Raw genomic sequence first — 13,559 nt, 5'->3', positions numbered from 1 at the left:
CTCTCCAACTAGACGTTGTGTCATCTTTTTCTCTGATTCCTACTGACTGGTTCAGGGCCAGGAACTGAACAGAACTCCTCCGTGGTGAGATTGGGACATCAGACCCAAGATCTTCTCAGTTAAACATCCGTTAGAGCAGATGATAAACTAAGACTGTGCCAAGCCTTGCTGCAGGGACCTAGCAGCAAGTGGGGACCGAGTAACTACTGAAAGCAAGCCCACGGTCAGTGGGAACTGCCAAGAGACAGGCAGTTCAGTCGTCCCTAAACTAAGCTGTCCTCATTAAGTTTTGGTCTTCCAGTTCCCTTGGGAAAGAGGCTAAAGATCCTTCACTTTGAGGGAAAAACAGAGGAACACAGGGGAGCCCAGTATCCCTTCTATATAGCAAAAGTCAGCTCTTCCCTAAAATAATTAATAATGTTGCCAAGGGTTCATAGTGTGAGGGTTGGGGTAAGAGCCCAGTCTGGTCATGACTAGGCCAAGATGACACCCCCAAGTGCATCCTATCCTCCAAAAGGCTAATAATTTCTCCTCTCTATACCACAGCCCTTGACAAGGATGATCGAAAACATCCGTGACCAAGGCCCAGCAAAAGGCTCTGTGGGCAGAAGGAATGGAGGAGAGACTGAGAGCGGAGGCATTAAACACAAACACAATGCAGGTGGTTTAGCAATCCACTAAGTGCCATGTTGTCAAAAGTTCTATTATAGAAGAATACACCGCAGATCTGCTCCACGTTCACTTAGAACAACAAATAGCCACACTGCCCGAACTCGTGTTCAACTTACCAACCATTTCGGAGTATGCATTTCTCTATAGCCTCTTATTAGCTGCAAATAATTAATCAATGTTCTAGTCCAGCACACGGAGTACAAACCATGTCAACCTTACACCCTCTGTTTGTATATTCCCCTCACCTTTAACTGAACTTCTCTCATTCAGTTAGCTAACACTTTCTGTCAGCACCTATTTAAAAAAAATAAATGATTTTTCAACCCACTATTTAGCCTTTTCACACAAGCCACACCATGCTGTTACAGGGTTATTTGAGCAACAACGATGCTATCTGTTATAAAATGAATGTTCACAGATCTCACTGAATCCGCTGAACTACCATTAAGGTAAACTGCTCTTCCTCAGCATTTCGTAGCTTTGAAGGAGAGAGTGTATCTCCCCACATTGAGCCAACTCCTGGGTGTTTCTTAACATTTCCTCTTCATGTTCTTGGAACCCTTATACAGTACAATTCCAGTTGGAAACAAAGATTCATGAACACTAAATATTTCGTTTTCAATAAAGACCACAGATAGAACCTCCTAGATCTAAACAACTTCTCCTGATGCCACCTGCCCAATAACTGGAGCTATTACTTAACTGCATAAAAAGAGGAAGGCAGTAATAACAATCCCTACTGGTTTGTGCCTTGGGATTATATATACACTGACATACAACGATCAACCTTCTTGAATGTTTTTCTGGCTCTAAGAAATATCAACACACACTAACAGATGTAAGTGGGAAAATGCTACCTCTACAAGCATCCTGGGTAACAAGGAAAAAGCAGCCTGGAATTTACACCTTGTTGAAAGTAACCCACAGAACAATGTACGTATGGATATGTAAGAACAGTCTGTTGTGCTTCGATAGCAGGGAATCCCTGCCTCCCAGGGCTATGAGTAAGGCCACCACTTTACATGGAACAAAGTACTTTACAAATGTGGGACTAAACATTCTAAATGTGGGCATTAGGGCTCCCTGTCACCAGGGCAGGAAGTACAATTCATTTTCTTATGTTTAGCATATATATCTCCCTGTCTTCATCTTTGAGTGTTGTGTCCTAAAATCCCCAGGTTCCAACTAGGAATTCCTTAGCAGGTCGATGAAGGCTCTACAGAGCTCTACCCTGGTAAAGGGTTTCTGATCTTGAATTTTCTTGCTGATGATACTGGAAATTCAGAAAAAGGGATTCAGACCACACTGGACACCGAAAGCAACTGGAAGTAGGGAATAAAAGGGAAATTGAGGAGAACTGAGGGAAAAAAAAGCCTTCTACACTGGAGTTGTTGTAGTTCAAAATCATAAATCATTTGGGCAAATAAATGAAAAAAGCACACTTGCTATTATATCAGAACAAAAGCCTCTTGGCCACATATCCCCCTTCCAAGTTAGACACCACAGGCTGATAATCTGTCAAGGCAAATTCCTTCTTCCAATTCCTAAAGCACAAGTCAAAGAAGCTTCTCTACTGGTCCTCCCCAACACCCTCCCACACCTACACCCCAAGAAGTGACTGCATCCGATGCTTTATCCATGGGCAGCATTAAATCTCCAATTCCCTTTCATAGCAAAGGACGACATGAAAAGACACACCTGCATCTGTGTGAAAATCTGAGCTTTCTGGCACTCTTCCAGACTGGGCCCAAATGCAGCCATCACGTGCTCCTCTGTTCCAATCATCTGTACAATTTCCTGGTCACTCTCCACACCCATGGCCTAGGAAGGAAAGAAAAGATAGAAAGAGTGTTGGCTTTGTGTTAACTCACTGACATTTGCTTATGCTAATTCGGCATTGTTTGTGGGTATTACTTCTAAGCAAAAGCTAGCTCTTTTTTCAGAAACGGTGCCATCTGGCATTGGCAGCCATAGCACAAGCTGCAGAAGAACCTGAAAACAGAAATTTTGATTCGGAAGACGAAAACAAACATTCTCAAGCACTTTTTGCATGTGTGTCATCTTCTAAAATGTTTAAATAACCTAGGAGTTTCATCATGAAAAAAGGAGGTAGGAAGGTATAGTGGAGACACTGGTCACAATTACAAAAACAAACTGAAAACAAAAACAAAAAACAAAAAACAAAAACCCCAAAACAGCCAAAGGGCACTAATCAGAAAATACACATTGCTGAAAACAAACAGAACCCCAATTAATTTTGTCACAAGACTAATTTTTCTGAGAACTGTCAAATCGTTCACATTTAGGCTAAAGGGATTTTTCTTAAAGGATGTTTTACCTCACTAGTCTGGAGACATCAAGCTATCCTTTACGCAAGTTTAAAAAGAGGTTTTTTAAAACACTACAAACACACTCAAGAGGTTTAGGAAACCCGCTTCTCTTAAGTGTTTCAAGGTGGCAGCCGGCAGCACAGGTCTTTGTAGATTCCATATGGCACGAAGGCTCACTCCTTCACACACTTGCCTGGAATTCTGCCACATCAAGAAATAGAGCATAATCTCACTACACCTCTCTTGGCGGAGAAAGAATCTGCTTCTTAGAAGTTAGGGGAAAAGTTATATTTGCATTAAAATTCTTCCTTTAGCTATGCAGAGAAAACAGAAGCAGGAATAACTATCTAGTGAGGATTCGATGCTCTGGTTCCTAGTTCTCCACACACGAGGGAGAAAGGGAAAACTGAATCTCAAGTTCCAGTAAGGAACATCGAGAACACGCGCCGGAGTACAACAGAGAGGGCACCTCTCTAGGTCAAGGGATCTCAGGTGTCCATCCGAAAGCAAGGTCAAAGACAGACCTCACAACCACTACCGTCCCGTCACCTTGTCCACCTCAGTTTCTTCATTTCTGTAACAAGAAGATTCAAAATTCTACAGTCCTCCGTTTGACTCTGAGCAATTTCTGATCCAGAAATTCCATCTGGATGCTTTAGGATCAGATGTCAACTTACTGAAAGTTCGAAGCTTTCGGGGGGCGGGGAGCTAAATATATGCTGTGTCCCCCCTCTGAGGCAAACCGTAGCGGTTTAGAAAAGGTTCGCCAATTCTTCGACCCTCTCTACGAAAGGTAAAAAACTAATTCTCCTCTTCGAGTGTGGGCTAAACTTAATGACTCGCTTCTAGAGAAAAAAAGGTGGAAGCCACAGAGTACAACTTCGGAGCCTGGTTAGAAACAGCACTGCAGCCTCTGGCTTGCTCTTTCTCTTAGAGTGTTCCTCTGGGGTGGGGGTGGGGGGGTGGGTAGAGAAGCTAGCCGCGGGCAGTGTCATGAAGACACCGGAGCCATCTATGGAAAGGTCTGATGTGGAGGAGCCACCATGAAGGCAGACCTTCCCACGCCCCAGCCCAGCCTTTGATGACTTCAGCCCTGGCTGACATCTTGACTCATGAAAGACCCTGAGCCTGAGCCACCCAGGCAAGCAACTGCCAAATCTCTGACGACAGAAACTATGCTGAATTTGCACAAAAACTAACAGACCAACTTTTGGCATTAGATTCACTACTGAAACTTAAAAAAAAAAACCCCTTTTTAAACGTGTAACTTGTTTCATCCAAACATTTTTTTGTTTAGTGAACAATAAAGATGCTCTCAGGACACAAATCTCTTTTGTATACTTTGATTTTCATGTCCTTTTATCTCTAATTAAAATGATGCATTTGTTCACGTCGATGCTAGGCATAAACTCCACTGTTTAAAAATGACATAAATTCGTTAAGACACTCAGCACTTCATGGATTAAAGGAGAGCAATCCTCGAAAATGATCACTTCTAATTTTTAAACAAATGAAACAAAAACAAGACCCTAGATTATCCTTTGAACAAGCACTGAGTGCATGTGCTCTGACAGCTATGGCCCGTACGGACAGCTGTATATGTTTCCTCCTTGGTCTGCAAGAAGCCAGCCAGAGATACCAGAAGAGACTATTTCTCTGTGAAAAGCTAATCAGAACATAAATTAACTTCCACTTGTCAATCTCAAAATAATATTATATGGGTTCTGGGGCATCCGGGTGGCTCAGTAGCCTGAGCATCAACTCTTGGTTTTGGCTCAGGTCACGATCTCACAGTTCAGGAGATCAAGCCTTGCATCAGGCTCCACACTGACAGCGTGGAGTTTGCTTGGGATTGTCTCTCTCTCTCTCTCTCTCTCTCTCTCTCTCTCTCTGCTCCTCCCCTGTGCTCACACGCGTGCGCTCTCTCTAAAATAAATAAATAAAACAATTTTTATAAAAAGAATGTTATGTGGATTTCAATGGAATAAAAATATAAGAAAAACAATACTAGGGCAACTAATTTGCAGTAGAATCCAATCACCCTTCTCTAAAATCTTTGATAATAAAACTTTGTAACTAATACACTACCCTCTCAGAGGAAAAGTGCAAACACTAAAAGAGAGCTATATGGGCAGATGCTAAACCGAGTACGTCCAGATAATACAGCAGGACAAGGTCTCACTGGGACAGAAAAAGAATCTTGGAGCTGAACTGGCAGTAGCTTTCTGGACCCACCCCCTTTCTTTAGGCATGTCAACATCTAAATCTTCTGAACTAAGGCCACCTGGATTATTTTAATAATTAATTTTTAGTTTAGAAATCTCCAAATGGGAGAGACTATATACTTCATCACCCATTTTGGTGTTTAATAATAATGAAAAAGTCCTTCCTCACTGACATTATTATGAATTTTTGCTTCAAGTTGTCCCAAGGCTGAATCTAAGCGGTAATTTGATAACTGCATAAAATTTTCAAGTGTTCTAACATGTGCTTAGACTGCTTAGGCCCTCCAAATATTTCTAAGCCATGAAGTGAAGGTATGCCAAGCACATGGTAAATGACACCATATGTGCAGAAAGAATCATCAGTGGCAAAGCTTTGCTCTACAAGGACTAAACTCTTCCTATACTGGGTCTCTGAACCACAGGGTGATAACTCAGGTCATCATCAAAAGCGCTCTAGCTCCAAAGACCAAACTGATTTTGTGACTGTTTAGCCTTGGGATGTCACAGCTACAAATAAATGGCATATTGCTATGGAAACGATAGCAAAATGCCCAACCATTTTGCTTCGCAGACATAATTTAGACATCTGAAAACTAGCTTTTATATATGGAACTCTTTGTACTCCAGATATCTGAAATCATTTCACCTGATAAGTCAGAAATAAGTGCTACATAATGACCTTATGAACAATTAGCAGAGACAATACGTTTCAGCAGAAGGTCACCCAGTCTGGCCATCAGCAATAAGATGAACAAAAATAAGAGAATATGCTCTTTAAAAAGCGGCATGAAATCTCCTTGGATGGCCGCGAAGTGTGACTACAAGTGTGACGTTTAAAGACAGACGCTAATGAGCAGAAGAGAAAAACCTGCCCACTGATGGGGATATGCTGAAATATATCATGTGAAAGACGGGAAGGGATTAAGTCCTTCAAATACCTAATATTCAGAAGTCTCTAATCTTTCTTTAGACAGAAATCAATCTATTATTACTCAAAGTGGTCTTAGCAGATAAAAGAACTGTAATAGCCCTCTTTCACTCCGCAGTTTTTTTCTCTTCAAAGATCAACAATTTTAATGTAAGTTGGTTTCCAAGAAACAATGCCCAGCTCCCTTGAAATCTGATCTTTTCTGTAAAAACTTTCAGACTACAGATGCCATCACAGTGCAACTGCTGAATACTTGGGAATTCAAAATGTAAAGGGGGAAAAGATTCATGGGCAGGAGAACCTTTGTAGTGATTCAAGTCCATAAATAAGGCTGATCTAGGTCTTAAAAGCTTTAGCCATCATATTCAGACCCAGCATGAAACCTGGAAACCCTGCTGCTTCTGTCACTTTTAGCCAATTGTTGGTTACAATCAACAACCATCAAGTCCTAATGACTGTCAAGGTCTGTGTTAGGGCCACACAACACAAAAAGAGAAATGATGTGACTTTCCTGGTCGCCCAGTTTATTTTGCTCCTGCATAAGGAGAGCGAAGGCAAGAGAAACAGTATCTTCTTTCTAGGCCATCCACTTTTCAAAATATGCGTGATTTCCTTTGCTCTTCACAACAACCCTCTCAGGTGAAATTTTCACTTTATAGGGGAGTTATCCAAGATTCAGGGAGACTGGGAAATCTGTCTGGAGGTCACACAGCTAACAAGTGGAGAAGTGGGAACTAGGCCTATGTCTGTCTGGTGCTAAGCTCTCCCAAATCCCGTGCTGCTCCCCAGATGGAAAAGTCTTAGAAGTTATCAAACAAGGTTCCATCAGGCTTTTAAAACATCCCTCTAGCGGGAGACCACAAAACGTGACTACCTGCGACCAATGTATTTAGTTTATTCAAACAGAAAAATTTTAATCGGTTGTTTCAATTCTTACACGTGGCTGATTAGAATATAAGGTTACATTTCAGGAAGAAAGTTTGGCAACATGCACCGAGTTTTTTAAAAACACATATAATTTCATTCCCAGGAGTTCAGTCTCACAAAATAGACAGCAACATGCACAAACACGTATGTGGAAGAATATTCAGGGCTGTGCCTAAGATGGAAAACTCGGAAAAAATGGCACCTGAATGTTGTCCTACAAGAAACTGGTTAAATAGATTATACCACCCACACTTCTGTACAATGCCTACCAGAAATAATGATGTAGCTCTGTATTTACAGATACAGAAAGCTATTCACAATTCACTGGTAAGTGAAGCAGAAAAAATAAAATAAAACCCATGTATATATTACAAAAGCAAAGGAAAAAGGGTCTGAAAAAAAGTGTAGCTGAAAATGGAATTCTGCTTCTCAGTGGCTTTCTAAATTTGTACAATTCAAGAACTGTTGTATAATCTCAACTACACATTACCTAAAAATGCATATTGCTAACTTATAGGCCCATTTTAAAAAGGATTTAAGTTGGCTCTAAATACACATACACATTTGCAACATAATAAATTTGAAAGAAACGGTCTTATCAAAATTTTGTTACCTAGCCAAAAAAGTATTTAATAAAGGTTTTCTGATTTTAATGTGTCCATGTGTCTAGTGATATATTTTCCAGGTGAATGACAGAAGACTATGAGCATTAGAATTAATTTGTAATTTCTGGTCTAAGGAATGCAGTCCTATGCATCTTTAAGCCTCTAAAACATCCATAAAAGTCCTTTGATGCATAGGAACACACTGCCCTCTGCTGGAGATGTAATTCTACACAGTCAGATGAAATTCTCTTTACCCACTAACCACCGCTATGGACACAAGACACTGCAGGGTCCTAGGGGATCCTTACGAGAAATGCCAAAATTACTTCCATGCTTTAAAAATATAAACCTTGAAGAAATATAATGAAAAGTACATTTTAAGACTTCTCTTTGCCCCCCCCCTCCAATATAATGGTACTGCTACTGTGATCATCATCGTCAATCATCACTGTCCTAAAAGGAAAATAAATGCCAGCATCTCAGAGAACTTATAAGCACATTAAGTTGCACTAAACATTAAAAAAAATCTCCTACAATCTTCTCCATGTAATTGCATTCAGAATGCAGTTATTTCCTGAGTTAGAGAACCCAGCTGATCAATACCCAGGAACAGCCCGGGGCATCCCTCCCAGCGACCAACTAGAGCCTGACAGGAAGGGGCCCGTCTCCCCGCCTCCTGGGCCCTGGCCGGGTCACAAGTCCAACAAGACAAGTTCAAGTCCTTCTCTCTTACTCCTCTGAGGTGTATACCCAAATGCTTTTTTCCTTTTTAACCAGCTTAGTTACCTCCATCTCAGAGGCTATTTTCTCCCCTTGCAGCCCCCAAAAGGTTTCAGATATCGTTAACTGCTGAGCAGGAATATTTAACTCCAAAGTAAGTTAACTCTAAATGAGAAACAAGTGTTATCAACCCCTAACATCACCCCACGTCCCCACTCTCAAGATCTCTTCAGTACTGACTTAAACTGAACTCTTCATTTCGATCAGCCCTAGTCAGGATTCACTTCTGGCCCATACACAGTTGGGCACGGGTCTCCTCGGCTGCTGTGCTCTCCGGAGGCACTGCAAACCCTGAATGAGAGAACACTGAAGCATTGCACCAGTGGGAAATGCACTTGTGTCCTGCGGGCCTCTGGTTAGGTTTTCCTCCACCCATCAATACAGAACCTTGTTTGACATGGCTTTCTCCTTAAGGACACCTTATTCAATGTATGTTGTTGACTCATTAGCACTGAACTCACAGCCAACGGCACTTAACTCATGCCTGAACGCAGCTTATCTGACACATGTGTTTTCTCCATAAGGCACATCATGGCCTTCTTGTGCTTTGAAAAGATAGACATCACTTCAGCCCCTGGCTTGGGGGCCACTTTAAACGGCAAAATCCCCCCTCCCCCAAAAACACAAAAATGTGAAAAAACATGGCACTAAAGAGACCATGGTAAGGGCTCCTGTTTACAGCTTGAGAGTGGAAACAAGAAGGCAGAATGTCACCTTCTTCGACCTCAGCTGGGAACATAGAGCTTGGGGACTCAAATTTGTCACTGCTCTGAGCCTGTGCATGTCTGTGAATAACTGTAAAACCACCACCAGTGATGATTTCAGGGTCACAAATAAATTTCAGCACGTATAACTGACAAGTGCAAAATTCACAAATGCTGAGGGTCAACTGTATCACATGATGGTATTTTTAAATTTCGCTTAGTGACTAATACTGCAAGTGCTCATAAAATGTGGGGAACATTTAGGTCCCAGAGCAGGTTAAACGGGCTACTGTGCAGTCACAAGTATATACCATTTAAACATAATTTCTGTGTGAAAATATCTTTTGGATTCTATGTCACCAGTTCATAAACAAGCTGAAAAAAATCAATTTTAAAATTCATATTTATGTAGAAACACACCAGACTCCCGAGTCCACAAAAAAACAAACTTGGGGGGGCGCCTGGGTGGCTCAGTTGGTTAAATGTCTGACTTCGGTTCAGGTTGTGATCTCACGGTTTGTGGGTTCCAGCCCCCCCATCCAACTCTTTGCTGTCAGTGAGAAGTGGAGCCCGCTTCAGATCCTCTGTTCCCTTTCCCTCTCTCTCTGCCTTTCCCACATGCACATTCTTTCTCTCTCAAAAATAAACACTAAAAACAAAAAACAAAAAAAACTTAAACTCTTTGACCTAGAAAAGTCTACTGCTAGGAATTCAGCCTACAGATACCCCTGCCCCTGTACAACGTGATACTACAGCATTTCTATAACAGCTCGCGAGAGATGTGTGTATCCACCGATGGAGGGATGATTAAGGAAACTGTGGTACAGCCATGATAGAACAGTTTGTCAAACAGAATGCAGTAGCTCTGTACCAACTAATAACACAATCTCCAAGACAGAAGTTACAAAAAAGAAAACAAGCTAAATGAAAAATGGTGTGCAATGTATGCAAGTGAAAAACAGAACTCCAGCATGTACTCATGTGCTAGTACAGGCACAGACTGTCTTTAGAAAGATGCACAAGAAACCAGTAACAGTGGTGTTCCTGGGTAGAACAACTAGGTGGTTAGGTATGGGTGGGTGGAAGGTTTACTTCTCACTTTACACCCTTAAAGTTTTTAATTGTGTAGCTACTAAAAAATAGTATTTTTTAATATCTGAATCCTGATCTTAGTAGCTTTCAATTTAAAATATATTACATACCTGACAATTTATCTATGCCACAAATCTTTCTATTCCTAGAACTCTTTATCCTCCAAATTTCTAATTACGTATGGAGACAAACATATGAAACGTATGAAAACAATTTCCAGTAGGTACCTGCAGCCTTACCTTAAATATGATTACAATGGGAATATCCTCTGACAAAGTATTGTGCCGCAAATAAAATCGACCTTGCTTTACAGCCATATTGGTTCTGCTTTTTTTCTCATGGGTAGAGCTACAGGGAAACAAAAGTTGGTTAAACTGTGTCCCTGCCTGGTTTCAAGCTAGTCGCATGCAACAGCAATGATCAATAAGGTTCACCAATCAATAACCATCTGAAAGGTCTTTCCTAACAGATGCCTTTTAACAATGCACAACTCGCCACTTCCATGAATATTTAAAATCTACTACGATGTTTCTTTAGCTTTGAGATTATGGTGAAAGTTTTGTGGGTCAACGAGTGACACTCACCAATTCATTCTGATTTACTTCACTTTGATTCCACCTGAATTGCTTTGATTCAGTGTGGGGTGTATTCATGAGCAATTTTATACATTTCCAAAGATAAACCTCAAAATGAGCCCCTATGTACTAGGAGTGTTTAAATCAACAATTCAGTAAAATATATCTACACTCTTATTATACATTGAAGCCAAAAGAAACGAAGAAATCCCTTTTTATTGGTATCTCTATTAACTACAAAATTACCAATGGATCTAAAAACATTTCTGGCACACCTGGGTGGCTCAGTCGGTTAAGCATCTGACTCTTGGTTTCGGCTCAGGTCATGATCTCATGGTTCATGGGTTTGAGCCCTGTGCTAGGTTCTGTGCTGTCCTTCACTCACTCACATGCGTGCATGTGCTCTCTCTCTCAAAGAAAATAAACTTAAAAACAATTAAAAAAATTTTTTTAAAAACCCAAACCAGGGATGCCTGGGTGGCTCAGTCGACGTTAAGCGTCCGACTTCGGCTTAGATCATGATCTTGCAGTTTGCAGGCTTGAGCCCCACACTGGGCTCTGTGCTGACAGCTTGGAGCCTAGAGCCTGCTTCAGCTTCTGTGTCTCCCTCTCCCTCTGCCTCTCCCAGCTTACATTCTCTCTCTCTCAAAAATAAACATTAAAAAAACCAATAACAGCTCCAAGCTTAATCAGTCACAATAGTAACTCCTACTGATCACCTGCTACATACATGTGATGTTACATACCCACCCCACTTATACTGGCTCTCATATCCTACATACTAATACTTACTTTGAAGTAGTGTCTCCAAATCACGTATGAGGAAACAAAGGCTTAGAGAAGATGTGTAATTGCCCACCCAAGTGCCTCGTAGCTACTGAACAACTTTGGGATTCAAATCCCAAATCCCTGGTTCCAAAAAGTAGTAAAATAGGAAGACATGGGTCGCAGAATTATTAGATCTGGGTTCAAATGCTGGCTACCTCTTCCGATCAGTAGGACCCTGAGCCCAAGGCCTGTTACTCAGCAGTAAAATGGAGATAAGCTCACTTATCTTGGAGGGCTGAGGGGACAAATAATGTAGAGCACCGTTACTCTGCCTGGCTCCTACTGACTGCTCAATAAACGGCCACTATTGTTAGCTGCCTCTCCATCAGAAAGGGGCACAAAGTCTGAGTTAAGCAATTCATTACAGGTCATCAGAAGACAAACTATTGTATACGGACATCATAACTATGCTACGATATTTTTTATTCCCAAAACTCATTAATTTGCAAATTTCAAGTTACCAGTGACAATAAATTAGTGAAAAGAAATTACAGGACACAAGAGATGCTGCTGTAGGAAAAGGAGTATGCTGTGAAAGAGGATGGTTAAGAACACTAACAATAAGATGTTAAGTCCATGACAGAATCCAAAAAATATTAAATATAAAGTAATCTGTGATTATATTCAATGTAGGAATACACATGTAGAATGATCAAAGAGTAAAAACAACATGGAAAACTGAAGAGTGGTTTTATTATTTCTTTTTTCAAAGTTCCTTTAATGCAACAAAATTCAACTTGAATAAAATAACTAGTGGCCTTTCGACCAAGGTCTTACACACTTTTCATTGCTAAAAATTTTACATCAATACTCCTCACACAATAAACTGAACAGTTAGATAAGTATTTTGCTGCCTGTTACCAGACATAACTGGCTACCTTTGTCCTGAAAGACAATCGTATGATGTTAAGAAATACTGATAATTCCGTTAATACCATCCCTGCTTTCCGTACCTGGTAACTGAAGCACCAACAGCCCCTTTCCTGTCAGCCTCCACAATGATCCTGTTCTTAGATAGCTGCTCTTGGATTAGAATCACTTTTTCTACTCCTTTAACGATGAAGTAGCCACCTGCCAAAAGGAAACAAGAAAAGTTTCACCACCTGTTCTTCTGACAGTGTGATTTAGTAACGACTGTGACCTTCTGCTCCATGGCACTGGCCAACACTCAATTAGAAGGGGTTTGCTGATACCGTTTTATGAACTGATGACCATATCAGCAAATGATTTTATAAAAATGCGCTACAAGAAAATAAACTTGAAGACAGGGAACAGATCTTACTGGCATACATATTATCAGCATCTGACAGACACAAGGGGTGAATGAAAAAAATGTGTTAAATAGTCTTCAGATTTCTTAAGCACAGAAATAAGGAACAATCTTCAATATAAATTCAAAATTGCCTACCTTTTCTAACAAATCAGTGACAACAGTAGACTAAGATTATGTTTCCTAAAATTTCTATACTCAATAAAACCCATAAAACATTATCATAGTTTTTTTTGCATACAATTCAGAATAAAATAAAGTGGACTTCATTTTAATTTCAGAATATAAACAAAAAAAGCAATATATTGACTTATGCACCATTTTGTTACAGTCTAGGAAAGTCTTGTTCTTTGTTAACCTCTTTCAAAATCTTCTATGATTCTACACCAGTGTAACTTTAAAGGAATAGAGTAAAGCAACTACAAATTAAGTCAACGTGAATTAAGGAATTAAATATTTTTCTGTTAAGTGCTAAGCTTGAAACTTTACAAAATAAACTGCCTAGAAATGAGTACAAACATATAATTTTTTAAAATTTTAACAAAAGACTTTTGGTTTTTGCCCCTTTATTGCATTTAAAATAGGCTGAAGTGAACTTTTTTCCACCTAGCTAAACAAGTAAC

At 40.3% G+C, this 13,559-nt stretch overlaps 1 protein-coding gene across 1 annotated transcript in view; it reads right to left on the bottom strand.

Moving 5' to 3' along the window:
- Positions 1 to 13,559, bottom strand: part of POLR3B (RNA polymerase III subunit B) — a 103,495-nt gene that overhangs the window by 75,628 nt on the left and 14,308 nt on the right. The window contains exons 8-10 of the mRNA XM_078449521.2: positions 12,620 to 12,737; positions 10,503 to 10,611; positions 2,371 to 2,493 (exon numbers count right to left, since the gene is read on the bottom strand). Of these exons, the coding sequence (XP_078305647.1) occupies positions 2,371 to 2,493; positions 10,503 to 10,611; positions 12,620 to 12,737 (350 nt within the window). The remainder of the gene's footprint in view (positions 1 to 2,370; positions 2,494 to 10,502; positions 10,612 to 12,619; positions 12,738 to 13,559) is intronic.

The sequence above is a fragment of the Panthera onca genome, chromosome B4, assembly GCF_046562875.1.
Source record: "Panthera onca isolate mPanOnc1 chromosome B4, mPanOnc1 haplotype 2, whole genome shotgun sequence".
Lineage (NCBI taxonomy): Eukaryota > Metazoa > Chordata > Mammalia > Carnivora > Felidae > Panthera > Panthera onca.
This window is presented reverse-complemented; position numbering and strand designations above follow the sequence as displayed.